Genomic DNA, 27,530 nt, shown 5'->3' with positions numbered 1-27,530 from the left:
AATCCTCCGATTAAATTGCATAACTATTAATCATTATTTATGTACAGTGTAGTTTATGTACTTTTAATGCATTTCAATGTAGCAGGGACTGTGAAACATTTACCTGAACTTTAGATTTTTTTAGCTTTGGTTGAAGTTGATTTGATTGTATTTTTGTTTAAAACATAGTTTTGTTTTTTTCTGCTGCCTATTGAAGACCTGTAGTTTATGAATAAATGAATCAAACTACTGTTTAGTTCTTTATTCTGTATTCCACAGCTGCTCCTCAGTTCACACAAAAGCCTTCAGATCTGTCTGCTGATATCGGCACAAACATCACCTTGCCATGTCATGCACAAGGCCATCCAAAACCCCAGCACTCTTGGAGGCGAGAGGACAACGTCCAACTATTCTCTCAGCATCGCGGTCCCAGTACTGTCACTCAAAAAACTAATGGGGACCTTTTCATCACCAGTCAGTGTCTTCCTTTTACTTTCTGTCTCTAGGCCTGTTTAAAACACCAGATTTGAATTTCTATCACCAAAAACTGCTATGAATGTTTTTAATTTATTCATTTATTTATTAAAGAATATATATTTTCAGTGAAATTCAGCATAGGATGCTTTAAAAATGTTAAACTGTAAATACATTTGTCTTTCATTGCATTTATTTATTTATTTTTAAAATGAATGCCTGAATAAAGAGATGTTTCAGAGAAATTTAGCATTTGAGGCATTAAAACTATAAATATTCATCTGACAAGGTTCATGTGATTTCCTGTCCTTTGTCTTTTAGACCTGTGGGTAGAGGATGAGACCACCTATGTGTGTGAAGCTCAAAACCACTTTGGCAAAATCCAGGCCAAGGCTAAAGTCACTGTTACTGGACTCGGTACGACATCTGAAAAAACTGTTTAATCATAACTGCAGCATATGTTTCATGTTTATACTGATCCGTCTGTCAGCAGGACACTTGAAGGAAGAAGCCGATGTGGAATATTAATTGTTTTGTGCTTCCTTTGTCTTAGTCACATGTACATTTTCTCGGCCTGAGGCCCATACGCTTGAGTTCGCAAGGTGCTCAGAAGCTCAGTTTGATGTTTGAGTCCATATTATTTTATTAAACTCAGGGGTACATGTGCTTCTGGTTAAAAGAGATAGGATGCTAAAATAGAAGGCCAACACCAGAGTAAGCTCTAATTCATTCTCTCTGGCGAGAGATATACTGTACCACACCAGATGTAAGCACTAAAATACAAACCCGATTCCAAAAAAGTTGGGACACTGTACAAATTGTGAATAAAAACAGAATGCAATGATGTAGAAGTTTCAAATTTCAATATTTTATTCAGAATACAACATAGATGACATATCAAATGTTTAAACTGAGAAAATGTATCATTTTAAGGGAAAAATAAGTTTATTTTAAATTTCATGGAATCAACACATCTCAAAAAAGTTGGGACAAGGCCATGTTTACCACTGTGTGGCATCCCCTCTTCTTTTTATAACAGTCTGCAAACGTCTGGGGACTGAGGAGACAAGTTGCTCAAGTTTAGGAATAGGAATGTTGTCCCATTCTTGTCTAATACAGGCTTCTAGTTGCTCAACGGTCTTAGGTCTTCTTTGTCGCATCTTCTTCTTTATGATGCGCCAAATGTTTTCTATGGGTGAAAGATCTGGACTGCAGGCTGGCCATTTCAGTACCCGGATCCTCCTTTTACGCAGCCATGATGTTGTAATTGATGCAGTATGTGGTCTGGCATTGTCATGTTGGAAAATGCAAGGTCTTCCCTGAAAGAGACAACGTCTGGATGGGAGCATATGTTGTTCTAGAACTTGGATATACCTTTCAGCATTGATGGTGCCTTTCCAGATGTGTAAGCTGCCCATGCCACACGCACTCATGCAACCCTATACCATCAGAGATACAGGCTTCTGAACTGAGCGCTGATAACAACTTGGGTTGTCCTTGTCCTCTTTAGTCCGGATGACATGGCGTCCCAATTTTCCAAAAAGAACTTCAAATTTTGATTCGTCTGACCACAGAACAGTTTTCCACTTTGCCACAGTCCATTTTAAATAAGCCTTGGCCCAGAGAAAACGCCTGCGCTTCTGGATCATGTTTAGATATGGCTTCTTTTTTGACCTATAGAGTTTTAGCCGGCAACGGCGAATGGCACGGTGGATTGTGTTCACCGACAATGTTTTCTGGAAGTATTCCTGAGCCCATGTTGTGATTTCCATTACAGTAGCATTCCTGTATGTGATGCAGTGCCGTCTAAGGGCCCGAAGATCACGGGCATCCAGTATGGTTTTCCGGCCTTGACCCTTACGCACAGAGATTGTTCCAGATTCTCTGACTCTTTGGATGATATTATGCACTGTAGATGATGATAACTTCAAACTCTTTGCAATTTTTCTCTGAGAAACTCCTTTCTGATATTGCTCCACTATTTTTCGCCGCAGCATTGGGGGAATTGGTGATCCTCTTGCCATCTTGACTTCTGAGAGACACTGCCACTCTGAGAGGCTCTTTTTATACCCAATCATGTTGCCAATTGACCTAATAAGTTGCAAATTGGTCCTCCAGCTGTTCCTTATATGTACATTTAACTTTTTCCAGCCTCTTATTGCTACCTGTCCCAACTTGTTTGGAATGTGTAGCTCTCATGAAATCCAAAATGAGCCAATATTTGGCATGACATTTCAAAATGTCTCACTTTCAACATTTGATATGTTATCTATATTCTATTGTGAATAAAATATAAGTTTATGAGATTTGTAAATTATTGCATTCCTTTTTTATTCGTAATTTGTACAGTGTCCCAACTTTTTTGGAATCGGGTTTGTATGCATAATGCATTGCAGTGTGTATACTTTTGTTACTAGATTATATTTATGTATTTGAGGTTGTTTAATTATATTGTAGATGTTAGATGAATGTATTTGCATGTGTGCGATGGAGCGCATGCGTGCCTTTAAGAATACAGTGGGCACGTGTCAGCTTTACCCTTAAAGAATCAAAGGAATTCAGGCATCCTTTCATACTTTTGTTTTTGATCAAAGTGCTGGAGACCCAGAAGTGGCTCACAGTCCATTTCTAGCATCTGGGAAGTTCTACTCTATGCGTTCTGATCCCGCAGGATGATGTCAATCAGTTGAGACCTTACCGCACTGGCCTGCTTGAAACTTCAACATGTGAGCTTGGCAAAAATGACCGTCTTTACTTACATCTAAGAAAATGGCTCATTCCAAGGTTTTTGCAGAAACTTTGAAATCATTTAGCCTGATATTAGGCCAGAGTTTAGCTAAAATAAGTGAAATGTATGATGTAATTTCCTCTTGTCTATATTATCAGAGTACATGTTTGTGTACTTTAGTAGGTTAAATAAATAACCTAATGTGTATATTTAAAGAGAAGGCAAAAAGAAATACATTTTTGATCCAAACAGTTTACACTATGACTCATATAAACACCAAAAGCTTTAAAGTCTAAGTATAATCCCAAAATCCTCATCAAGGGTCAATTGGTTTAGTCATGTTGAAGTACACACTGTGTGTGAGATCCAGTGTAAGCGTATCTCAGTATGTGAGGGAGTGACTGTTTTTGTGGTCCTGTCAAAACAACATAACACCAAGTTGAAGCTAAAGGTCACTAATGCGGTCATGCAATGTGTCTCACCCGTCCCATAATTCTACTCTGCTGAGCCCTAATACCCCAGTGACACTTTTTATGTGTATTCCAAGGTATCCATGGAAATTTAACAAGCAAAACATCAGAGGTGCAGCCAGTCTACTGAGTTTTTAGTGTCAGTGTTTCCAGTGGAGACTTAAACATCCTCTGTCTGATTGAATCAGGAGAATGACATCTAAAATAATCAGGATCAGGATTTAAAAATCTCTTTTCTTGGTTCATAGGAGGCACCTCAGGTTTTGGTGTGAATGGCAAATGTTTGTCAGTGTGGTGGTACAGTATACGTAATGGGTGGGCTTTTTTAAACGACCATATCTGTCTTTGAGAAACTGCATTCACATGAAACTACTGTTAAAAGTTCAGAGTTTAAAATGCAATTTATTCTGCAAATCTGAATTTTCAGCAGGAAGTACCCCAGTCTTCAGTGTCACATGATTCTTTAGAAAGCATTCTAATATACTGATTTCTTATAATTGTCAATGTTGAAAACATTTGATGAATGGACAGTTCAAAAGAACAGAATTCATTTGAAATAGAAATCTTTTGTATCTTTATAAATGTCTTGCACTTTTGATGAATTTAATGCATGCTTGATGAATAAAAGTACTATTTTCTTTGAAAAACAAATCTTACTCACTCCAAACTTTTGAATGGTAGTGTTTATTTCTGTAATACTTCAATGAAACTGTGTGTGTATATATATATATATATATATAAAAAACCATCCTAATGTGTGTATTTTGTGTGCAGTGTCTCCTTTGATAGCTCTGAGTCCAACAGTGGTCAGTGTGATAGAGGACCAGCAGGTCACCCTCCCCTGCGTGTTACTAGCTGGAAACCCCCTTCCTGAGAGACACTGGCTGCATGACAATAGCTTAGTGAGTTAACACATGTGCACACACACATACACATAGGCCTTGAAGCCTGTGCATCATCGTTAAGTATTTTACACAGTCACAATGATTAAATTTGATTTAAATGTATGTATGTGTGTGACCACTTGTCAGGTTACATCAAGTCCATATGTGACTGTGAGACGTGACGGAAGTCTACATATAGAACGGGTCAGTCAGCAGGATGGAGGGCAGTACACCTGTTTGGCCGAAAACGTGGTGGGATCCAGTAACCGCACAACCATACTAAATGTGTATGGTAAGATTTAAAAGTTGTTTTTTGAACTTTCTATTAACATATATTAAAGCAGTTAAATTGAACTGTAAAAATGTTTCTCAGTATTACTGGTTTTACTGTATTTTTGATCAAATTAATGTTGCTTTCAAAACAACATTTCTGTGATTCTGCAACAGTTTGGAGTAGGTAGAATCAGATGTGGTGTATTTGAGTCAGTTTGAGTTTTAATACAAAATGTTTTGCTACACACAGGTAGTCAAAAAAATCTGCAACATGAACCACCCAAACAAACTGAAACACCAAAACGAATCAACCTTTTAAACAGAAGATAATCATACCTATCAATAACATGTAGGATTATACCTACCAAAATGGACATCCAATTTTTTTCTTTAAAAGACCATTCAGAATCAGGCCAATTGTAAAGGATTTATTTTCTGTGGACCAATATGACATAGTCCAGTCCTCTGCTTCCTCCATTCCATGACTGTATACAATAAGCCTTTATTTCCCTCTTCCCCACAACAGATGCCTTCATCATTCATGTATTCATTTGAGAATTAAAAACAGAACCAGCAGTGTGAGCAAAGCACTTCTGCAGAGAAATAACAGAGATACAAAAACTCTCATTTTTCAAATGTGATCAGTCTTAAAGATGCAGTCTACTTTTACTAATGGAAATCAGCCCAAATGAAAGTCTGAGACAAGATTATTATAGGATACAATACTGTATGTTGTCTTTACAGTAACCTGTAAAAATGTTTAAATACTCTGTGCAGTATTTCTAAATCCTACATCATATTCAGTGTTTATATAAGTGTTTAAACATGTTTTTCTCTGTAGTGATGCCCACTATTCAGCATGGCCCTCAAGTATTCAGTACCATTGAGGGGACGCCCATTTATCTGCCATGTCGTGCACATGGAGTCCCCAAACCAGATATCACTTGGTCTAAGGTAAATGTGTCTCCTTTCTGTCTTTGACACACATGCTCACACAATGGGATTCGGACAGAAAATGCTGACTTCTGACAACAATTTAACTTTCTTGCACAAAACCCATCACGCTTGGTTTTTGGTGTTTTCTTTTCCAATGTAATTTTAAAGTAATATTAGTGATTTTTTTTCTTATTACAATATTTTGTTAAGAGCTAATTTGATCTTTTGACCACTGTTTTTTTACATTTACATACAATAATTTACAATAAATGAATGTAATTAATTTATAAATTTCAGCCTTACATTGCACCCTCATGTTGTTATATGCATGTGTGAAAATGTTTCCTCAGCGAGGAGAGTTGCTGGATCTGAGTGGCAGTGTCTTTTCTCTGAGTGAGGATGGCAGTCTTTACATTGTCTCCCCCAGCGGTGAAGAGTCTGGCGAGTTTGTGTGCACAGCCACCAACGCTGCTGGATATAGCTCCAGGAAGGTTCAGCTCACTGTCTATGGTTAGAGCAGCTCGATCTACTTGCTCTGCTCTTTTACCTGTCTTCTGTGTTTTTGATTCTTGTGTTTTCATTATTTCTGTGTGTGCTTTATTTGTTTGTTTCCTATTTATTAGTTTGGTGCTTCCTCCAATCTCATCCTGCTGTACTTGCATACTGTATGTGTTTGTAAACATGTAGTGAAGCCCAGGCTGAGCGGCATTGGTGGAACAGAGATGCTAAATAACTCCGGCAAGCTGTTGGAGATGTCGGTAAAAGTGGGTGATGATGTCACACTGCCATGCGAGGTGGAGAGCATACCTCCTCCAATCATCACCTGGGCCAAAGATAAGCAGCTCATCTCCCCCTTCTCTAATAGGTATCAGTTTCATTTGAAAACCTAATTTATAATGAATGCATATGATGATAATAAATGTGAACATGCAATGATTTCTTGATTGTTACTCTGGATTGATTTATGAGATGTCCTTATACATGAAAAAACACTTAATAAAATCATCTTCAAGCTATATTCAAGACTGGAGTAATGACTGCTGAAAATGTATCTTTGCCTTCACAGGAATAAATTATAATACAGTATAATATATATAAGTATAAATAAAAACAGTTATTTTAAATTGTAATAATATTTTACAATCTTGCCATTTTTACTGTATTTTTGATCATAAATGCAGCCTTGGTGCGCATAAGAGGCCTCTTTTTTTTTTTAAAAGAAAAGAAAAATACACTACCCCAAATACACTTGTGTCACTAGAAAATGGACCACAGCTTTTTCAACAGGTGTATGGAATCAAATTTAATTCTACATGCATTTTATGAATAAGGCCCTTGTATCCTACTTTTATGTGTGTAGCTTGCTCTTCTCTGCATTGTTTTTCAAGGGCTGATGTTTACGGTACAGCCTAAAGGCGGAAAGACTGCGGTCAGATTAAAATTACACAGTAATTAAACTCTCCTTTCTCTGCTCACCATGAAAGTAAACGGAGGTATAATTTCGGAAGCTTCTCTGTAAACCAGGAGCACCTGTGTGGTTTTATACCTACAAAAGAACAGCTCTTCTTATCGTTCCTTAATGTATTTAACCTGTTCTCCTACAGACACATTCAGCTGCCATCAGGCTCCATGAGAATCACAGAAACACGCGTAACGGACAGTGGCATGTACATCTGTGTGGCTGCCAACATAGCTGGAAACTTCACTCAGATGATCAAACTTAGTGTGCTGGGTAAGAGAAATAGATCACATTTATTTACTTGGATGCTGGTGCAATTTATGCTTGCATGTGAAATTTATCAAAGCAGCAACGGTTTTATCTCATGCCATTGAAGTTCATATGAGCACACATCAGCCCCGGGGTCTTAAAAACAGGTCCCATCTGCATAAATGCATCACGTTGCCTCAGTCTCAGACACGAGGCTTCAATCAGTTGTATTTCAAGAGCTCTTCTTGTACCCACAACTATAAAATAAATATTTCGACTGAAAACCGCATGTAAAACAACGCTGCGTGAGCATCATTAAATGACTGATTATTGCATATTTGATAGTCAATTTCACATCACGTACCACCATCAACTCAGTAAGTGCCTCCACATGTTTTTACGTTTCACACATGCTGATGTGTTATTTACCAGGACAGACACATATCCAAACAATCAATGCGTCTCTGAGGCTTTGTTCAGACAGGTACCATTTTTTTTTTTTTTACCATATCTGGCTCAGATTAGTGTTCAAACATCCGTATGCTATTTTTGGATCTCAAGTATTTGTTTTTTCACATTTAGGACATGATGTGACTATTGTTATAAACAATGCACAATAGTGCTTAAACATGCTTTGTAAATGAGTGAGTTGAGCCACACAGTGAGTTGAACCAGGCATTCACTGTTTCGGACACAGCATGACTGTGTAAATAATAGATGATTGTAAAAGCAGCAGGTTCAGGAAACTGTCTCTCCTCTGTTTAAACAGATGATGTAACTGCTCTGAGAGGGGTAATTGATAATCGTAAAAACTTCCGCTTTGTTTTTCTTGCACAACTGTTAAAGAGATGGGTAATACAAAAATAAACACTTCTATAATCATATAATATGCAATATATTACATCATCATTGGTGACAGAAACCAGATAATCAATTATTTGTGTTGTCTTTAAGCACAAATGTCTTTATATATGATATATAAACCACTCCACAACCCTAAACTAATGCATTTGCAAAACAAAAGCTTCTTTACATTTCTCTTCTGCTCTAGCACGTCTCCTGATCTAGGTTTTTAATAAACATGGCATTGTATACTGTGAATTGTAACTGTTGGCTGTTGGCATTGTGTAACTGTTGGCTCTGTGAAAATTACTTATGCTCCTCTATTGTAAATTGTTTTGCAAAAAAGCATCTGCTAAATTAATAAAAGTAAAGTTTTATTTGTTTTCACAAAACTACAAAAGAAAAAATTTAATATTTTTGAGATGAACAGCAATTAACATAAATTGTATTGTGACGCATAAACACAGATAGAGCTGTTTATATTTATTATGCTTAAATATCTATTAATTTGCTGTGCAGTGACTGTACACTGTGCACAGTGAGTGTGTTTGACCTCCTAACACCCACTTTTGAGCTTTAGCAGGCTTGGCGCAATGTATGAGAAAGTACTGAAGGAGAGATCAGCTAGTCACTTGGAGCATAGCGTGATAATAATTATAGAGTCTCATAAACACAAGTTGCTCTCAGAGCACACTCAGACACATCTGCAAGTGAAAATTGGAATGGAGGGATTTATAATGACTACAATTAAACTCTTAGTCATTTTAATCTTGGATTATAGTTTTCCGTAAGACTGTGAGCAGATACTTTAGCAGAAATCAGCCTGAGAAATGAGAGCTACAGCAAAAGGGAATTTGCTGTTTGATTTATCACAGCTACCAAATGTCTGCAATCTGGAAGATTAACAGCAAAAAAAAAAGATACAAGAAAATTTTCAGTAACTTCCAAGGGCAAATAAGGGACAGGTTGCTGTTTTTGTGCATGGCCATTGCTTTATGAGCAACTAATCACTCCAAATGAAATGTTATGAAAGAATGCATTATTACAGCATAGGTTTAACACTTATACTTCTTCACTCTCCTCCCAATACTCCTTTCTCTTTTTTGACCTCTCAGTTCCTCCCAGCATCCGTGCAGGTCCTCGAGCCATGAAAGTGCAGGTGGGACATGCCATAGACCTGCCCTGTGTCGCACAGGGAGTCCCAGAACCCTCTGTGTCCTGGCTGAAGGATGGCTCTGCTCTGCTGGATGGGTCTCAGTACAAGATCTCAGATGAAGCTCTGACTTTGAACCAGGTGGGACTTATAGATGAGGGTGTATATACCTGCGTGGCCTCCAACATCGCTGGACAAGATGAAGCCACTATTAAGCTCCACGTGCAAGGTCAGATGGATGCTGGCATTTACAATTGTGATTACAGCTATTTTGGCTGTAAATGAACTAAAAATCCCATGTATTGCCTCCGTCTTTGCATAGTCCCTCCCGTGGTAGAGGTCTCTGAGCCCCCTTTCAACAGTCCCTTACAGGAGAGAGTGGCAAACCAGCAGATCGCCTTCCCCTGTCCTGCCAAAGGTGAACCAGCATCTGAATCATTAGAAATCACCATTCATTCATCAAGGTCACCAGTAACAGTGTAACTGTGTTCCTAGAACTGGCCATTATAACTACAAGTGACACCAAATCAACATGAAATGACTCTGAAAGTGTGTTTAATCTAAATTTTTTTTTTTTACATAAAACACTGGTTAAATATATAAAGAATTAAATAACTAAAGAATTATATAGTTTTCATCTGTATGCACCAATATACCATTACCAGGTATTTATCAACATACAAAAACTTTCAAAAATATTTTTTAAACAAATACATATTTTTTTCAGAGAGGGTGCATTAAGTTTAGCTAAAGGGACAGTTAAGACTTTTACAAAAGATTTCTATTCCAAATAAATACTGTTTTATAACCTTAGTGTACTTTTGTTCATGGAAATAAAACAACACTGCCACACTTGTGAGTTGCAAAAAAGAAAGAAAGATTTTTGCTGTATTTAGGAAATGTAATGGTTAAAATTGCATTTAAATTATTGCGATATTCACAATGTTGCTTCAATATCAAATTCAAAATTATTGTGACTTTTTAATACATGTATTAATCTTTTCTGTATCAGGCACTCCTGAGCCAGTAATAAAGTGGTTTAGGAATGGACAGGAGTTGACAGGGAATGAGCCGGGTGTGTCCATTTTGGAGGATGGCACTCTTCTCATCCTGGCCTCAGTGTCCCCTCTGGATAATGGGGAGTATACTTGCATGGCTGTCAATGATGCTGGTACAACAGAGAAGAAATACCAACTTAAGGTCAACGGTTAGTGCAGCATTTAAAAACATTTATTAAGATTGTTTCTCTTTCAGCACCTTGCACAACCTTTCTCTTCTCTGTCTCCTCTTTCCCCTTTATCCAGTCCCACCTGATATTCATGACAATGGCCTGCTGTCCAATGTCTCTGTAGTGATGAATCAACCAACCAACCTGATGTGTGATGTCACGGGTACACCTGTACCTGTCATCACCTGGTACAAAGATGAAGTTGAGGTCAGTGCAATGACATTCAACGAAAATCTCATGGTCTTGTTCTGTGTAATCACTGCATGTGATTTAGAGACAAAAAAAATATAAAGACAAAAAAAATCTTTGCTTCTGAAGCTACTTTTCTCCTTATCCAAAAACTTTATTTCTTACTAAAGGCCTATAATTTAAAAAATAAAATAATAAAATAAATAAGTAATAATAAAAATATATTATTGGCTAATATGTTCCAATGCAATCACTTCCCCCTGGATAAAATCAAGTCCAGTTCTACATTATTTCCCACTAAATATATATTCTGTTTGGAATTACGTCACATTATGGAAGTTAAGCAGATTGCGTATGCCATTTCACATTGTTAAATGTGCAGGAACCAGTTAAAATAAGCATAATGAGAAATAAAAGTGGCATTTCCTTCAGTGAGGCCAATCACAAATAAGTTTCCTCGGATCACTGGGTTTGAGCTCCAAGAACAGGTCATAAAAAGCCCCAGTGCTTCTTATAAATGTGCTTTTACGAGAATCAATTTCAGAATGAAGTCAACAATTAGGAAATCTCTAATCACACTGCAGGGAGAGCAGAGGCTGCTGATTCAGATTAATGTTGGAATAGCAGATATTTCTAGGATTTTTTCCCACAAGAAAAAAATTATTATAGCCTTTTACTATTGATTGATGTTTTGGAGTGATTTATTCTGATCAATATTTTTAAAAGAGGTTGATAAGTAGAGGTAAAATTCCTCTGCATTATAAAAGGATATATGTTAATATATGTTGATTTTGTTGTTTATAATTTGTCAAATAGCTATTTGTATCATTTAACCAGGTGGTTCCTAGCAGCGACGTGCAGATTCTTCAGAAGGGCAAAACTCTTAAGCTGTTGAAAGCGGCTGTTGCAGATGCTGGACGCTATACCTGCACGGCCATCAACATTGCTGGAAGCACAGAGAGAGACTTTTACTTAGATGTATTGGGTATGTTGCAAAAAATTGTTTCATTTTAAGTTATTCTGTAATAACATCCACTTATTTGTGGATTCGTTGTCTTTTTACAAGCTGGTATTACATCTTATATGGTTTGCCTCCTCATAGTTCCTCCTACTATCATTGGGACAGTTGGGTCACGTGACCTCTCTGCCGTGCTCAATCAGGAGATCATTCTGGAATGCAGGGTCAAAGGTGAACCCTTTCCCACAATTCAGTGGTACAAAGACAGGAAGTAAGTTACTCCACAAAGCTTTGTAAAGATCACTTTGTGATCAGGAAAAAACAAAGGGGGGAATTCACTAAAAATGTGTGCCTCTTTTGCATCTTGTTCACTATCCACCCAAAACCCACTCTAACCATGCACTAAATGCACTGAAATTGTGCTCTGCTGTGAGTTTCTTGTCAGTATTTCAAGTGTAAATATTTTACTATGCAAATTAGGCTTCTTACAGTTCCACAAAACCCCTACCTGACACAATTAATGTTGTGCTTTTAGCACTCAGGGAAAGCAGGTAAATGAATTTTGGCATCCTCCATAACCCAGCACAGGTTTGGGAATTGTTGTTGTAGAAAACTGCTTTTTACATTAGATGTTTGCATCAATACCTTATTTGCTATGATGCTAAGTTAACGCAGTACAAGTAAATAGTGGGGGCATAATTAATTTTCAGTGAATTCACTCCTGATTCTTATATTTTGAAACAATACTATGAGAATTTGTGTTATCGGCCCCTCTTTGTTTTAGGCCTGTGTTTTTGGGTGACCCCAATATTGAAGTTTTAAACAGAGGACAGCAGTTGAAGATAAAGAGTGCTCGCTTAGGTGACCAGGCACGATACCAGTGTAGTGCCACCAACTCAGCAGGAAAGCAGTCCAAGGATTTTAGCCTCAGTATCTTTGGTAATTTTACTTGTACATAATATCTATTATGTTTTTTAACAACAACAGAATACAAAAATTCTGAATTCTACATGCTAAATTATTGTCTTTCCATTCTACCCACTCAGTACCACCCAGTATTAAGGGAGGAAACATGACTTCTGAAGTAACAGTTCTGCTTGGTAATTTGGTGACTCTGGAGTGTGAGGTTCGGGGTGTGCCACTCCCTGCCATCACATGGTACAAGAACGGAGTGGTCATTCTGTCCAGCAGACAGGCCCAGTATGTGGACCGAGGGAAGTTCCTCAAGATCTCAAGAGCTCAAGTGTCAGATGCTGGGCAGTACACCTGTAAAGTCACCAGTGTAGCAGGCACAGCTGAGAAAGTTTTTGAGCTGGATGTCTATGGTGAGGACTCTCACAATTAAAAAAAAAAAGTTTCATTTCCAGGCCTGTAAATTTCTATTATCACGGTTCATTTTTAGTTATACATTTTATCTGCCTAGAAATAGTAACACTTCATGCTCATGTTTCTGTTTTCCATCATTCAGTCCCTCCCTCTATCACTGCCGGTTCTGATGGTCCCACAGACACAAAGGTTGTGCTCAGTAAATCTCTGATTTTGGAGTGTGAGGCTGAAGGTCACCCTCCTCCCTCACTGACCTGGCTGAAGGATGGTTCACCGGTGGCTGTTAGAGAGAACCTGCATGTTCTGGAGCAGGGCCGCAAACTTGAAATCCTCAGTGCACTTCCATCTGATGCTGGTCGATATGTATGCGTGGCTACCAGCGTTGCTGGAGAGAGGGAGATCAAATATGACGTCAGTGTCTTAGGTATATGCACATACATTTACATGTTTGTAGTGATCTATTAAAAGTCAAGAGAAGTCACCTGATTTAAAAACATAAGGTACTTTTAAATCTCAAGGATCTCATCCTTCACTATCCACAAAAATCAGGAAGTTCGGTGTCTTGTGTTTTTGTGTGCATGAGCCAGACAGATCTTGTCTCGACCTGCACATTGATCTTCTGAGCATCTGGACACCATTATATGCGTCCAACAGAACACTGCAATCACTCAGTCCACATTTGTGTTGTATCATGGGTATGTGATTGCAGGAAATCAACAGCAAAGTGTTTTATGAGCCTATAAACTGGTTAACAACAAATGAAGGAAATATATAAAAGATTCAGTGAGATTAAAGGATGATGATAGAGGTAGTATCCGATGATGTGACCCAAGCATGTGGCATTCATTAACTCTCTGTGTGTTTTCATTATGTGAGTTTGTTACATATTATTTCAAAGACACAGTTGATTCGTGCATTATTTGGTTTACGATTCCGGAGATGCTGTAACTTCTGACCATACTTTTTGTTTGTGTGTATTCAGTTCCTCCTATTGTGGATGGGACAAGTGAAACCACAGACGCCACAGTCATCCTCAACAATATCCTAGAGCTTGAGTGTTATGCTACAGGCACACCTACGCCAACCATCACGTGAGTACACATCGTATGCACATATATTCACACATACATAATTGAAAAGTAGTTCATGTGCATGTATCTCTCTCTTTTAAGGTGGCTGAAGGATGGCGTGCCGGTGAGGCAGGGTGAAGGGGTGCGGATCACGTCAAACGGCCGTCGATTGGTCATCTCGCGTGCTCAGGTGTCTGATACAGCACTTTTTCAATGTGTAGCGACTAACGAGGCTGGAGAACAAGAGAGAGGATTTAAAGTGTCTGTACATGGTAATAATTTTATTTATTTTTTTTCTTGCTAATGTTTGTGTTTGATGTTTGCCTCATCTGCTCACAGAGGGAAGGTCAAAGGTGACTTTTTCAATTCCTCTAAGTTACAGACACATTTCAGGTACTTTTATGGTCAAATTTAATTATTTATTTATTTATTTAATATTTGTCTGTCAGTCCCCCCAACTATCCGTTCTACCGGTCCAGCTGAGAGGTCTGTGGTTCTCCACATGTCAATCAGCCTCCAGTGTGTGGTCAGTGGAATTCCACCTCCCAGCATCACATGGCTCAAAGATGGCCGTCCTGTGGACACCACACAAGAATTTCTGAAGGTCAGACTTTAAAGCATGACAGAAGCCTTCCAAAATAAATCAAGTGTTTGAGGAGGTTTACATAACCACATATGTGGTGATGTATCACAAATCCTGGACCACAAAACAAGTCGCACAGGTATATTTTTAGCAATAGACAAAAATACATTGTATGGGTCAAAATTATAGATTTTTTTATGCCAAAAATCATTAGGATATTAAGTAAAGATCGTGTTCCATGAAGTTATTTTGTAAATTTCCTACCATAAAGTAATATGCATTCCTAAGGGCTTCATTTGGATAACTTTAAAGGCGATTTTCTCAATATTTTGATTTTTTTGCACTCCTCGGATTCCAGATATTCAAATAGTTGTATCTCAGCCAAATAGTGTCCTATCCTAACAAACCATACATCAATGGAGTTTATTTATTCAGCTTTCAGATGATGTATAAATCTCAATTTTGAAATTGACACTTAAGACTGGTTTTGTGGTCCAGGGTCACATATATCATCTCCTCTCTCTTTCTCTCTCTGTCTGGCATGTAGCTGGAATCTGCAGGCAGGGTTTTGCACATAAAGAAGGCCAGACTGGAAGATGCAGGGAAATATACGTGTGTGGCAACTAATGCAGCAGGCGAGGCACAACAGCACATTCGCCTCAATGTGCATGGTAGGAATTACACTTAAAAAAAAACAAGATGGCACAGGCATATTAACTTAGCTAAATAGTTGAAGTTAATTGTGTGTATTTCAGAAAACCTGTCAAAATTACACACATTTACTCATCATTTCTTTACATTAATGTGAAAAACATCTCATTATTTTAAATATTTAAATGATTTTAATTTAAAACAATTTTGATTATAATAGTATAATTGCAAGTTTACGTCATTTTACTATATGGTAATTTATGCTGATTTAACAAAAAAGACTATTACAGTGATGAGAGTTACATTATTTATGTGTATGTATTTTATTTGTTTTTATTTATTAATCTGTGTTTATATATATATATATATATATATATATATATATATTAACTTAACGTGCATTTCAGTAAATAAGTATGTATGTGTTTTATAGAACCTCCCAGCATCCAATATGCTGGAGAGACGCTCAATGAAACCATCCTTGCTGGCTTCCAAATTCAGCTGAAGTGTAAGGCAACAGGAAGTCCTTTGCCAGGTGAGTCTTACTACATTTCCTCTTTTTTAGGGCAATATCAAATACTGGCTAGTAACAGTTTACAAAGATACAGGTGGTGTAGTTTCTTCTCTCATGCCTTTTCTGTTGCAGCTGTGACGTGGTATAAAGACGGTCGTCCATTGACGAGCGCTGCGGGAGTTAACATACTGAGCAGAGGTCAGGTGCTAGAGATTGACCGTGCACAGGTGTCAGACGCAGGCCTCTACAAATGTGTGGCCATCAATGTGGCTGGCAACACTGAGCTCACATACAGTCTACAGGTGTATGGTGAGTGTGTTTGACTAACACTAAACAACCTTTCAGTAAAACGTTTGGCTATGTGAAACTCTTTCTTAAAATAATCCTTTTTTGGTTTTGATTATCTTAACACTTTTCGTCTGTGTCCATTAGTTCCCCCTTCTATTTCTAGTAAAGGAGGAATGATAACAGTGGTGGTGAATGACCCAGTCAGGTTAGAGTGTGAAGCCTCAGGAGTTCCCGTGCCCAGCCTTACTTGGCTCAAAGAAGGCAGCCCTGTCTCCAGCTTTTCCGATGGAATCCAGGTCTGTATGTGTGGAACTTTGGATGTTGTTGTGCATAAATAGCCATATATAATCACACTTAACTCTACTTAAAGGTTTTGAACAGGCTGTATCAGTTTTTAATTTCCTCTTTTAATAGGTATTGTCAGGTGGCAGGGTGTTGTCGTTTGTTAGTGCACAGGTCAGTGACACAGGTCATTACACTTGTGTTGCTGTGAATGCAGGTGGAGAACAGCACCGAGAATATGACCTGCGTGTGTATGGTAAGCTCAGAAGATACTCACTCCTAAACCTTATGAAATCTTGATTCTTTTGAAATTTCTATCTGAGAATCCTGAAAAAAAATCTATCATGGTTGCCACAAAAATATTAAGCACCACAACTATTTTCAACATTGATAATAGTAAGAAATGTTTCTTGAGCACCAAATCAGCATATTAGTATGATTTCTGAAGAATCATGTGACACTGAAGACTGGAGTAATGACTGCTGAAAATTCAGCTTTCCCATCACAAGAAGTATATTAAAATTAACAATTAACAATTATTTTAAATGGTAATGATATTTCACAATATTAAATTAAATTTAAAAAATGCAGCCTTGCTGAGCATAAAAGACTTCTTATCTGCTTGTGTCTGTGTCCTTCAGTGCCACCCAACATCATGGGTGAGGAGGTGAACCAAACCGTTCTGATGGGTCAGTCAGTCCAGCTGCATTGCCAGAGTGATGCCATCCCTCCACCTGCATTGAGTTGGCGGAAAGATGGTCGACCGCTCTATAGAAAACCAGGTCTGAGCTTGTCAGAGGACAGCAGCTTACTGAAGGTACAGTACATCCATCAGCCTATAAGCTGCCTGTAAGTTTTGAACTGGGCCAAGAAGCAACAACCTAGCAACCAACCAAAATATCATGGGACCATATAACTACTCCCTGTAAATTAGCTGCAACACCCCAGCATCAAAGTTTGGCTGTTATATATTTAAATTTGGCCTATTGGTTGTTTAAAATTAGTTTTTTTATACTGTTCTAAAATAGCAAGTGAAGGGCATTTTGGATTGTTGTCCTTCTAATTTAAGAACCTTGGGATGGTATTGATTTGATAATTGTTTTGTGTTTGCAGATTAACAGTGCTCAGGTCCAGGACACAGCCAGGTACACGTGTGAAGCAACCAATGTGGCAGGAAAAACCGAAAAGCACTATAACCTGAATGTGTGGGGTGAGTGCTGAAAATATAATTGAATATAAACTCTGAACTTGAGTCAAGTTATAATGTAAACTGTTTTTCTTTCTCTTTCTTTTATTTGATTTCCCCCAGTTCCTCCCAGTATCCGTGGATCTGATGAGGTGTCTCCTCTGACTGTGACTGAGGGTGGTCTCATCACTCTTGTGTGTGAGTCCAGTGGGATTCCTCCTCCCAGTCTCACCTGGAAGAAAGATGGTAAGACTTCATCCTCACCATCCTCCTCTTCACTATCCTCATCATATTTATTGTAATTTTCAAACTCATGATCCATAAGGTATTTGAACAAACTAAGTTTTATAATTATTTTGTGTGTGTCTCAGGATCAGAGCTAAAGGGAGACTCTCGTGTGCGTGTTCTCTCTGGTGGGCGTCAGCTGCAGATTTCCAGTGTTGAGAAGGCAGATGCTTCCTCTTACACCTGTCTGGCCTCCAGTACATCTGGCAGTGCAATGAAAGAGTACAATCTGCAAGTTTATGGTACATTTTTTTTCTCTCACATTATTCATTACAGGCACTCAAACTAGAACTGGACAATAAATAAATATTGTTATGGAAAAGTAAATCCACAAAATCAATATTAAACTTTTGAGTAATTTTAGATATACACAAACTGCATATTCTGCATGTGTCTGTATGAATCAGGGGCACACTTTCATCTACTATATACATATATAAGCACTCATAAAGCTTGTGGGGTTTTCAGTTTCTGCTGTCTCACCATATAAAAGACACTCCACATGGACTTCACAAGCATTTTACATTTTTCTTTACTCCAAACAGTTCGTCCCTCCATCAGCTCCTCAGCTCAGGATGAGGAGACAGTGACGCGAGGTGGAGACATAACTCTGCAGTGTGAGGCAGATGGGGTCCCCAGACCTGCTATTTCATGGATGAAAGATGGTAGACCCCTGAGCACTAGCCGCAGGGCTCAAATAATTAACGAGGGCAGACTTTTACGCATCCAGGATGCTCAAGTGGCTGACACCGGTCGATACACCTGTATTGCTCTCAATTTGGCAGGACAAGCTGACAGGAAATATGATGTAAATGTTCATGGTGAGAAAAATAGTCAAAAGTTTGTATAGTTTTTCTGAGCCAACAGTATCATCAAATACAGTTTTTTTTTAAACTCTTCTCAATTTCCACCGGTCTTCCAAACTTTTTAGTGATTTATGCTTATTATTTTAGCATTTTAATTATTTTTTATTATTTAATTTTAATTTATTTTTTACTGTTACATCAATTCTTTTGTAACTATTGTTCATAATACTATAGGGGTGTAATGGTACACAAACATGATGGTTCGGTACGTACCTTGGTTTTGATGTCACGGTTCGGTATGGTTTTGGTACAGCAGGGGGAAAAACCTAAACATAAAATTGCTTTTTTTTTTATTAAACAGTGGTTTACTGAACAAATTGCTCTTTCTTTAAATAAATTGAATTATAATTAAATTTTTCCTAGAGATAAAAATCTAGAGCTTCTGCTCTAAACTATAGGTAGCCCTTTTACTATAAGGTTACAATTAACAACAGACACCAAACTTAAATTCAATTACTATTTATTTTTAAATATAATAACACTCAACTTAAAAAATTGTATGCAAACATGTAACTTGCATATAACACAGTTTTTAAATTAACTTCTATTTTCTATTTGTGGTAAATTTCTATTTGTTGTTGAACTATATTCATTTGCACAGTGACTGTCATAACTTGTTTCATAACAGATTTATTTAAACATATATTAAATGATTAACTAACAGGTAAAGTAAAATAAAATGAGTATGTAGTCTTAATATTTCGCAAAATGCTCTTCTCTAGACTTAATTTCTCTGGCAAACTAATGAGCTGTGAACACTGATGACTTGCCTGAGGTAAATGAAATGCTATGTGACATTTTGTTTATAAGCTGTTTTATTTATGTCTTTCTGCAGTTTAAACACTGATTGAGCGAATACATGAGGCATGATATGTTCATTCATGTTTATTTCACATTAAAATTAATAGTAAAGAGGAAGGGGTGATCGCACTCAGCGCTGCCATTTAAACTGGGTTGTTTATACACCAATCTGTCACGCCACATCAAAGAGCATCAAAACAACATTTACTGTTTGAATTTCCAGAAAACATTTACATAATTTGAGACATAGGATGAGACTTTGTTTCTCATCAAAGTTTCCAATGAAGTTCCACTCATGCAGTGGTTAAAACGATGCTGTATTTGTTTGGTGTACATGCGTACCGAACCTGAAAGACCTGTAACGAAAATGTTCGGTACGCATACGTGTACCGTTACACTCCTATAATACTAGCAAAATTCACTTTTCAGATCACAATTCAAGTAATACTACCTATTCAGTATGTATAGTGATTTTTTTGTCATTCCCATACTGTATATTCACATTTAATGTGTATCACCTCTTCAGTTCCTCCCACCATCATCGGACAGACACAGGTGCCTGAGAACGTGAGTGTCGTTGTGAAGAACCCAGCTGTTCTCACTTGCGAAGCTTCTGGAATGCCACCACCATCCATCACCTGGCTCAAAGATGGCCAGCCGATCAGCGCATCTAGCTCTGTTCGGGTCATCTCAGGTATCAACTTATTCTTCAATGAATGCATTTGTCTTGATCCAAAATGTCTACACCACTGAGTCTAGGTAAAGAGCCCAGTACCAGTTAAAGGATTAGGTTAACCAGGTGTAGTAGGTGCAACAAGAGAGCTTCAGTAAGCAGCCAAACACCACAGATCAGTGGTTAACTGAAAAGAACAACAGCTAGACAGATGTTCTTGTATTTGCACATGCAAAGACTCTCCAATAACGGCTTCCAGTGTAAACAGAGACTGATCCTCCGCCAGCAGCAAGTATGAGGTACATCCATCATTGTAACCTCAGACATCATAAACCACCGGAGATCACCTGCGCAAAATGAACCACATTGTAAATGAATCTGTGCTGAGCTATTCTAAGACTGTCCCTCTGCATGCCACAGACAAGACATGAAGCTGGACAGAAAACAAGACCAAAATATGTAGGATAGGCACATTATTGATCACATGTTCACAAGTTTTGCTAGTCCTATTGCCTATATAGAAAAGCTCATCCACAGATACTGTATATAATTTCTGGCTGACCACAAACTCTTTTCATCATTATAAGAAAAAGAGACACCAGGGAAGGAAAGAGAGATACGTATTTGTTCAGGTGATCAGCTTAGCTCCCTCCTAGGGAGTGATAATTACTCGTTTAAAGAGTGAAAATAGGAGGTTTGACTTGTGTTGATGGGTTAAGCTCTGTTTGAACAGCTGTTAACTTGAGGTCTCTCGTTTCATACCAAACAATAGGGACATTTATGAAGCCTGTTTTTTTGAGACAAATTGAAACTCTGAGCTTGCTCACTTATTCATTTTGCAGATGCATCTCTCCTCTTGAGTAAATCTCACACTCTTGATTTATAGCTGATTAAGTAATTCCCTAAGAGAAGTATATGTGGCCTATCCTTTTAACTCAATGTGCAGAAACCATTCCCTCATTCAGCCCCCTATGAGTCTGATTTATGTCTGTAATTGTCTCAGGTGGACGAGGCCTGCGTTTAATGCATGCCGCAAGTGAGGATGCTGGGAGATACACCTGCATTGTGTCCAACTCTGCAGGAGAGGAGCGAAAGAATTTCGACCTAAACGTCCTTGGTAACGCAGCACTATACATGGGACAGTTTCGAAAATTGAGTTATTTTGTGTTCATAAATGAACAGATTTTATGAATTTCAAACCCTAAATACAGTTGCCAGAAATAAACATATTGATATTAATAATAGTGTCACTTAATATTATCTTAAATCTCACTTCATCTTTATTCTGTCAACTTCAGTGCCACCTAGCATTGTAAATGAAGGCACAGTGGAGGATGTGAAAGTGAAGGAGAGACAGAGCATCATTTTGGCCTGTGAGGTCACTGGTAAGTGACACAAACCACAAGATTACTTTGCTTATCTAGATTTTGTGTTGATCTCTTTCCTCCTGTTAACCCTTTTTTGGGTGGTCTAGGTAATCCAGTGCCAGAGATTACGTGGTTGAAGGATGGGCAACCGCTGACTAGTGACTCAAGGCTGCAGGTGATGTCAAATGGGCGTTTCCTGCAGATCAGTGGATCACAGGTTGCCGACACAGGCAGGTATAGCTGCCTGGCCTCTAACAGCGCTGGAGACAGGAGCAGACACTTTAACCTCAATGTGTTAGGTATGTTTGGGCATGAGGTATTACAATGTCTTTTTGTGGTCTTGTGTATGGACTTATTTATGTTTCTGTCCCTAGTTTCTCCCACCATTGCTGGTTCTGGTCCAGAAGGTTCAGCTGAAGAGGTTACTGTGACACTGAATAGTCCTACCTCTCTTGTTTGCGAAGCCCAGTCGTACCCCCCTGCCATCATCACCTGGCTCAAAGACGGCACAACCTTTGAATCCAACCGCAACGTCAGGGTTCTTCCAGGTCAGATCTCAACCCTTAAATTGGACTTTGGTATAAAGTAATGGCTTTGAAGCAAGATATTTTTATTTTTGGGTTTACTACTATAAGCTTTTTTTTGTTTCATTGCTGCTTCATATTTCTAACTAATTTATAATTAATATTAATTGTTAATTATAAATTAATTTACAGCTTAACTATGTGTCTTGTGACAGGTGGTCGCACTTTACAGATCTTGAATGCTAAGGAAGAGGATGCTGGGAGATATACATGTGTGGCAACTAATGAGGCTGGAGAGACACTCAAAAACTATGAGGTCAAAGTTTTCAGTAAGTATGAGAGCTGATTTACATCGCCACCTTTTGGCGTAGAGGAATATAACACTTTTTGTGTGTCAGTTATCTGTAACCTTTTTATATATGTTCCTTTCCTGCAGTCCCTCCAGTTATCAATAAAAATGACATCCCAGGAGAGAGTCTGTCTCCTAAAGAGGTGAAAATAAAAGTTAACAACACCCTTACACTGGAGTGTGAGGCTCAGGCTATTCCAACACCTACGCTGGTGTGGTACAAGGACGGCCAGGTGAAAAACATGTACAGTATATCAAAAAACCATGCTGTTTTTAACTCTTATGGGAATATTGAGTTTTCACTATACTCTGTTTCTCTCTCTCTGCAGATCTTGAAAGCAGACGGTCACCTCACTATCACAGCGAATGGTCGTATCGTTCAGATCAAACAGACTCAGGTGTCCGATACAGGTCGTTACACCTGTGTAGCCACCAACATTGCTGGAGAGGATGAGAAGGACTTTGATGTAAATATACAAGGTGAACAGGGTTTTATAAGTTCAGAATGCATAATTAAATAGTCTACATACACACTACCATCCAAATGTATTTCTTTATAAATGCTACCATTCAAAAGTTTGGGGCCGTTTTTAAAAGGTTGTGTGGGTACATACAATAAGACAAAAAGTTGAGAAGGACCAATTTTAAGGAGCATGTCTCCCCCTAGTGGCTGCTTTATATATATATATATATATATATTTATTTATATTATATATATATTATCGTCTGGATCTCATTTTCAGCTTGTTTTAAACCTTTTATCTGTGGATTTTGTACCATAATCTTCAGGCTTTATCCCTGTCTATAACAGTAAAATCCCGTCTTTGTCTCAGTTCCCCCTAGTTTCCAAGGCTTTGGAGACTCTGACACTGGTAATAATGGAGACGTGAAGGATGTGATACTAAATAATCCCATCTCCCTATACTGTGAGACCAATGCCGTCCCCCCTCCCATTCTCACCTGGTACAAAGATGGACACCTGCTGACCTCTAATGATAAAGTACTCATCCTGCCTGGTGAGTGGCTAAATAGCAACATTTTGATTATATAGCATGGCAAACTAGTTTGTTTAATTTATTGATGCATTGATACTATAGGTTGCATATGAGTGCATAAGAATTTAATGTTTTTGTGCTGTATATCTTACACAGGCGGAAGAGTCCTCCAGATCCCTCGAGCCCAAGCAGAGGATTCTGGCAGATACACCTGTGTGGCTGTGAATGAGGCTGGAGAAGACTCAATCCAGTATGATGTTAGAGTGTTGAGTGAGTTCAATATGAGTATTAACCTTTCTTTCTTAAATGCTAAACATTACAACAGCAAAAACTAAAAACTATTGTGCATGTTTACATATGTGTGTCTTTTTGTCTGTGCTCTTGGATTTTGTTAGTACCGCCCTCGATTCGTGGAGATGATGGTTACCTGCATGATGAGATTACAGTGCTGGTGAACAAGACCACATTACTGGAGTGTCAGGTGGATGGGAGTCCCACTCCTAAAATCAGCTGGATTAAAGACAGTCAACTCCTTACCCCAGACAACACACATAAATTTATGTCCAATGGCAGGACACTTCAGGTAATCCAACAGTGATCCAACAGTGATAGTTGCATCATCATCATTATTATATTTTTGCGCGCACACACACACACACATGAGTGTGTGTGTGCTAGTGTGTGTGTTTGTGTGTTATTCATATTAATATTTATGTATGTTAAGATTTTTAATGGCTTTATTTTAGCATATATATTAATTTATATGTTTTGTGTGTGTGTTACAGATTTTAAATGCACAGGTGACAGATACAGGACGTTATGTGTGTGTGGCTCAAAACTTAGCTGGAACAGCAGAGAAGTCCTTCAACCTCCATGTGCATGGTGAGTCTATCTTTAAATAAAACCTGTGTCATGGCTCTGTTCAGCAGTAAACTGCAACCTAGTAGTTTACTTTTTATCTAATAATTGCTGATATCCTGTTTGTTGTCAGTTGCTCCCTCCATTGTTGGCATCAGAGAGGAGAATGTGACAGTGGTGGTGAATAACTTCATATCTCTAAACTGTGAGGCCACTGGATTGCCGCCTCCCACCCTCAGCTGGTTCAAAGACAGGAAACCTGTACAGGCCAGCTCCAATGCACTCATAATGCCTGGTACACATGCAAACAATATGCTTACGCACACATTACAGATGGACTACATAGTGTAGCCTAAATAAATGAATTGCCACATAAATTGCCTTTCCTCTGCTCCACCTCTTACTCTCATTTTCTGTCTCTAGGTGGTCGTACTCTACAGATCCTGAAAGCAAAGATGTCTGACGGTGGGAAATACAGCTGTGTGGCCATCAACCAAGCTGGAGAAGCCCAAAAACTAATTTATCTTACTGTATATGGCAAGTAAAGCATGTCTCTGCAAAACTTTTCAAAGGTTAAGAAAATACTTGGTAGAGTGGGGCATACAAATTTACATTTTAATATGACAAACTAAATATTTTAACATTTCTCAAAAGTCACTGATCTAAATTTCTGATGTCCAATTTCCCAGTTCCCCCTATTATCAGACACAGTAGTGGGGATCTTCCAGTGGTGTTAAATGTCCAGGTGGGCAAATCTGTTACTTTGGAGTGTGAATCTAATGCAGTGCCTCCTCCCATCATTACCTGGTACAAGAATGGACGTCCTATCACTGAGACTGCAAACCTGCGCCTACTGGCTGATGGACAAATGCTGGAACTGAGAGAAACAGAGGTGAGTGTGGGAAAATTAGCAGGTGTTAGTTTTAGTTTGGTGGTGAGTTTTGTACTCTATATTTACTTCAAAAAATAAAGTTATTATTTTTATTTTTTTTCTCAAAAAGTATAAATGCCTCTTTCTCTCTGTCAGGTGTCAGATACAGGCCAGTATGTCTGTAAGGCCACAAATGTAGCAGGTCAAGTGGACAAGAACTTCCATCTCAGCATCCATGGTGAGAAACAAAACATTTATATTATAAATATTTCATATATTAATAAATATATTTTGTAACATTATACAAGTATTTACAGTTGTTTTTGTAATTTTAATACATCCTTGCTGAATAAAAGAAAAAAAATCTTACTGACCCAAAACTTTTAAACGGTATCACACTTGGCATTATGATTTTGTTCAGCCCACTACTGTTTATGTTAAGTGTCTCTCCAATCTGTGTGTAGTTCCCCCACGGCTGGACGGCCCAGCAGTGGAGCGTGTGGTGGAAACCATCAGTAATTCAGTCACTTTCGCCTGTGATGCTACAGGGATCCCTCCTCCCTCGCTCACCTGGTTAAAGAATGGCAGAGTGATTGGTGAGATAGACAATCTACAAATTTCTTAAGCTTTACGTTTCTTTTAAAGTTAACTTATGCATGTTTTTATTCTCTTTCTAGAGAATTCAGAGTCTTTGGAGATGCATATCCTGTCCGGGGGCAGTAAGCTACAGATTGCCCGCTCACAGTTATCTGACAGTGGCACTTACACCTGTGTGGCATCCAATGTGGAGGGAAAGGCCCGCAAAATCTACCATCTTACAATACAAGGTACAAGAAATCATTATTAAATATAGTAGTTGTTGTTTTTTTACTAGACCAAATTACCATCTGTTTTGTGTGTGATTCAGTCCCACCAAACATCATAGGATCTGAGTTACCTAGTGAGATGAGTGTTTTGCTGAACGATAGCATTCAGCTGGTTTGCCGTGCTGAAGGAAATCCAACCCCTGAGATCCAGTGGCTGAAGGATGGAAAGGCACTTAGCAGAACAGCTCAGAAGAACATCAAGTGAGAGCAAATTTTTGTGTCATTATGCAATTAAACTATCCATTGTGTTCTCTGCATACTCCTTTTTCATAGTATTTCGGTATAATGAGACATCGTCAAAAATGTCATAAAAAAAGTCATAAGTCCGTTTTTTTTCTCCCAGAATCAGCCCTGATGGCAGCACACTGACTGTGACAGCCGTCCACACATCCGATAGTGGAAAATACACTTGTGTGGCCACCAATCAGGCCGGAGAGGAAGAACGAATATTCAACCTAAATGTCTATGGTAAGTTGTATCTTTACAGGACTCGTCACTGTTGAGAGCGAGAGGTGGAACAACATTTTTCACTACACAACTATAGTCTTTTCCCAGACATTTGATAACTGCATGTTTTGTTCCCAGTTCCTCCTCTGATCCAGGGGAACGGGCCTGCTGCCAAGGAACTGACCGCGGTGCTGGACAGCTCAATAAATATCGAGTGTGTAGCAAGAGGTTCTCCGCCTCCGCAGCTCAACTGGCTGAAGAACGGTCTGCCGCTTCCAGTGTCATCTCAGATTCGACTGCTGTCTGCCGGCCAAGTCCTCCGGTAAGAGATCTGACAGGTTTTAAACATGATGATCCCAGGGTGGGAAATTAATTTTTTTCTCTTCAGTCACACCTTGCTTAAATTTCTTAAAGTTGAGATGAAGGCTTACATTTTATAAGACATTTTTATTTCAAACATAAAGTTTTTCATTATAAATGTGAAATTAAACCAGTGTTATTTTAGTATTATTTATTCATAATTTTAATTAACCTTTATTTTTTAGATTTTCATTTTCATTGTAATTTTAGTTGTTTTAGTAATTTGTTATGTGCTTTTCAGTATTTTTTGTATTTTTATTTAGCTGTTTTTTATGGATTGATTGATAAATTTGATTAGTTTTAGTCATTTTAGTACTTTAACTGATACATAGTTATTTCAGTTAATTGCTGAGGCAACATTTCTGTATTTTATTAATTAGTTTTTCACATAATGTCTTATTTTATTTCAGCTTTATTTCAGTTAACGGACACTACTTGTAATAGTTTTAGTTACTATAACAACACTGAATTGCACACTTGCACAAAGTACTAAAACTGGTGTTTATATCCCACCCTGAATAGAGCTGATGCTTTATAACACTAAA

At 38.2% G+C, this 27,530-nt stretch overlaps 1 protein-coding gene across 2 annotated transcripts in view; it reads left to right on the top strand.

The window, feature by feature from the left end:
* Positions 1-27,530, top strand: part of LOC306843417 (hemicentin-1-like) — an 82,202-nt gene that overhangs the window by 33,012 nt on the left and 21,660 nt on the right. For both annotated transcript variants that reach the window (XM_079374910.1, XM_079374909.1), the window contains exons 16-66: positions 259-453; positions 775-870; positions 4,426-4,553; positions 4,683-4,827; positions 5,650-5,762; positions 6,095-6,254; positions 6,432-6,609; positions 7,349-7,476; positions 9,411-9,677; positions 9,771-9,866; positions 10,461-10,655; positions 10,753-10,883; positions 11,703-11,850; positions 11,968-12,094; positions 12,608-12,762; positions 12,870-13,148; positions 13,292-13,573; positions 14,132-14,240; positions 14,322-14,491; positions 14,669-14,823; positions 15,350-15,473; positions 15,887-15,988; positions 16,100-16,276; positions 16,400-16,551; positions 16,670-16,793; positions 17,179-17,354; positions 17,651-17,747; positions 17,847-17,969; positions 18,095-18,250; positions 18,554-18,829; positions 20,202-20,369; positions 21,352-21,465; positions 21,647-21,733; positions 21,823-22,014; positions 22,090-22,263; positions 22,455-22,568; positions 22,676-22,821; positions 22,918-23,068; positions 23,422-23,604; positions 23,740-23,853; positions 23,979-24,166; positions 24,369-24,465; positions 24,575-24,736; positions 24,865-24,978; positions 25,131-25,333; positions 25,469-25,550; positions 25,777-25,908; positions 25,990-26,139; positions 26,220-26,379; positions 26,522-26,646; positions 26,764-26,947. In XM_079374910.1, coding sequence (XP_079231036.1) covers positions 259-453; positions 775-870; positions 4,426-4,553; positions 4,683-4,827; positions 5,650-5,762; positions 6,095-6,254; positions 6,432-6,609; positions 7,349-7,476; positions 9,411-9,677; positions 9,771-9,866; positions 10,461-10,655; positions 10,753-10,883; positions 11,703-11,850; positions 11,968-12,094; positions 12,608-12,762; positions 12,870-13,148; positions 13,292-13,573; positions 14,132-14,240; positions 14,322-14,491; positions 14,669-14,823; positions 15,350-15,473; positions 15,887-15,988; positions 16,100-16,276; positions 16,400-16,551; positions 16,670-16,793; positions 17,179-17,354; positions 17,651-17,747; positions 17,847-17,969; positions 18,095-18,250; positions 18,554-18,829; positions 20,202-20,369; positions 21,352-21,465; positions 21,647-21,733; positions 21,823-22,014; positions 22,090-22,263; positions 22,455-22,568; positions 22,676-22,821; positions 22,918-23,068; positions 23,422-23,604; positions 23,740-23,853; positions 23,979-24,166; positions 24,369-24,465; positions 24,575-24,736; positions 24,865-24,978; positions 25,131-25,333; positions 25,469-25,550; positions 25,777-25,908; positions 25,990-26,139; positions 26,220-26,379; positions 26,522-26,646; positions 26,764-26,947 — 7,804 coding nt within the window. The remainder of the gene's footprint in view (positions 1-258; positions 454-774; positions 871-4,425; positions 4,554-4,682; positions 4,828-5,649; positions 5,763-6,094; positions 6,255-6,431; positions 6,610-7,348; positions 7,477-9,410; positions 9,678-9,770; positions 9,867-10,460; positions 10,656-10,752; positions 10,884-11,702; positions 11,851-11,967; positions 12,095-12,607; positions 12,763-12,869; positions 13,149-13,291; positions 13,574-14,131; positions 14,241-14,321; positions 14,492-14,668; positions 14,824-15,349; positions 15,474-15,886; positions 15,989-16,099; positions 16,277-16,399; positions 16,552-16,669; positions 16,794-17,178; positions 17,355-17,650; positions 17,748-17,846; positions 17,970-18,094; positions 18,251-18,553; positions 18,830-20,201; positions 20,370-21,351; positions 21,466-21,646; positions 21,734-21,822; positions 22,015-22,089; positions 22,264-22,454; positions 22,569-22,675; positions 22,822-22,917; positions 23,069-23,421; positions 23,605-23,739; positions 23,854-23,978; positions 24,167-24,368; positions 24,466-24,574; positions 24,737-24,864; positions 24,979-25,130; positions 25,334-25,468; positions 25,551-25,776; positions 25,909-25,989; positions 26,140-26,219; positions 26,380-26,521; positions 26,647-26,763; positions 26,948-27,530) is intronic.

The sequence above is a fragment of the Barbus barbus genome, assembly GCF_936440315.1.
Source record: "Barbus barbus genome assembly, chromosome: 24".
NCBI classification, from domain to species: Eukaryota; Metazoa; Chordata; class Actinopteri; order Cypriniformes; family Cyprinidae; genus Barbus; species Barbus barbus.
The sequence above is the reverse complement of the archived record's forward strand: the minus strand, read 5'-3'. Positions and strand labels throughout refer to the sequence as shown.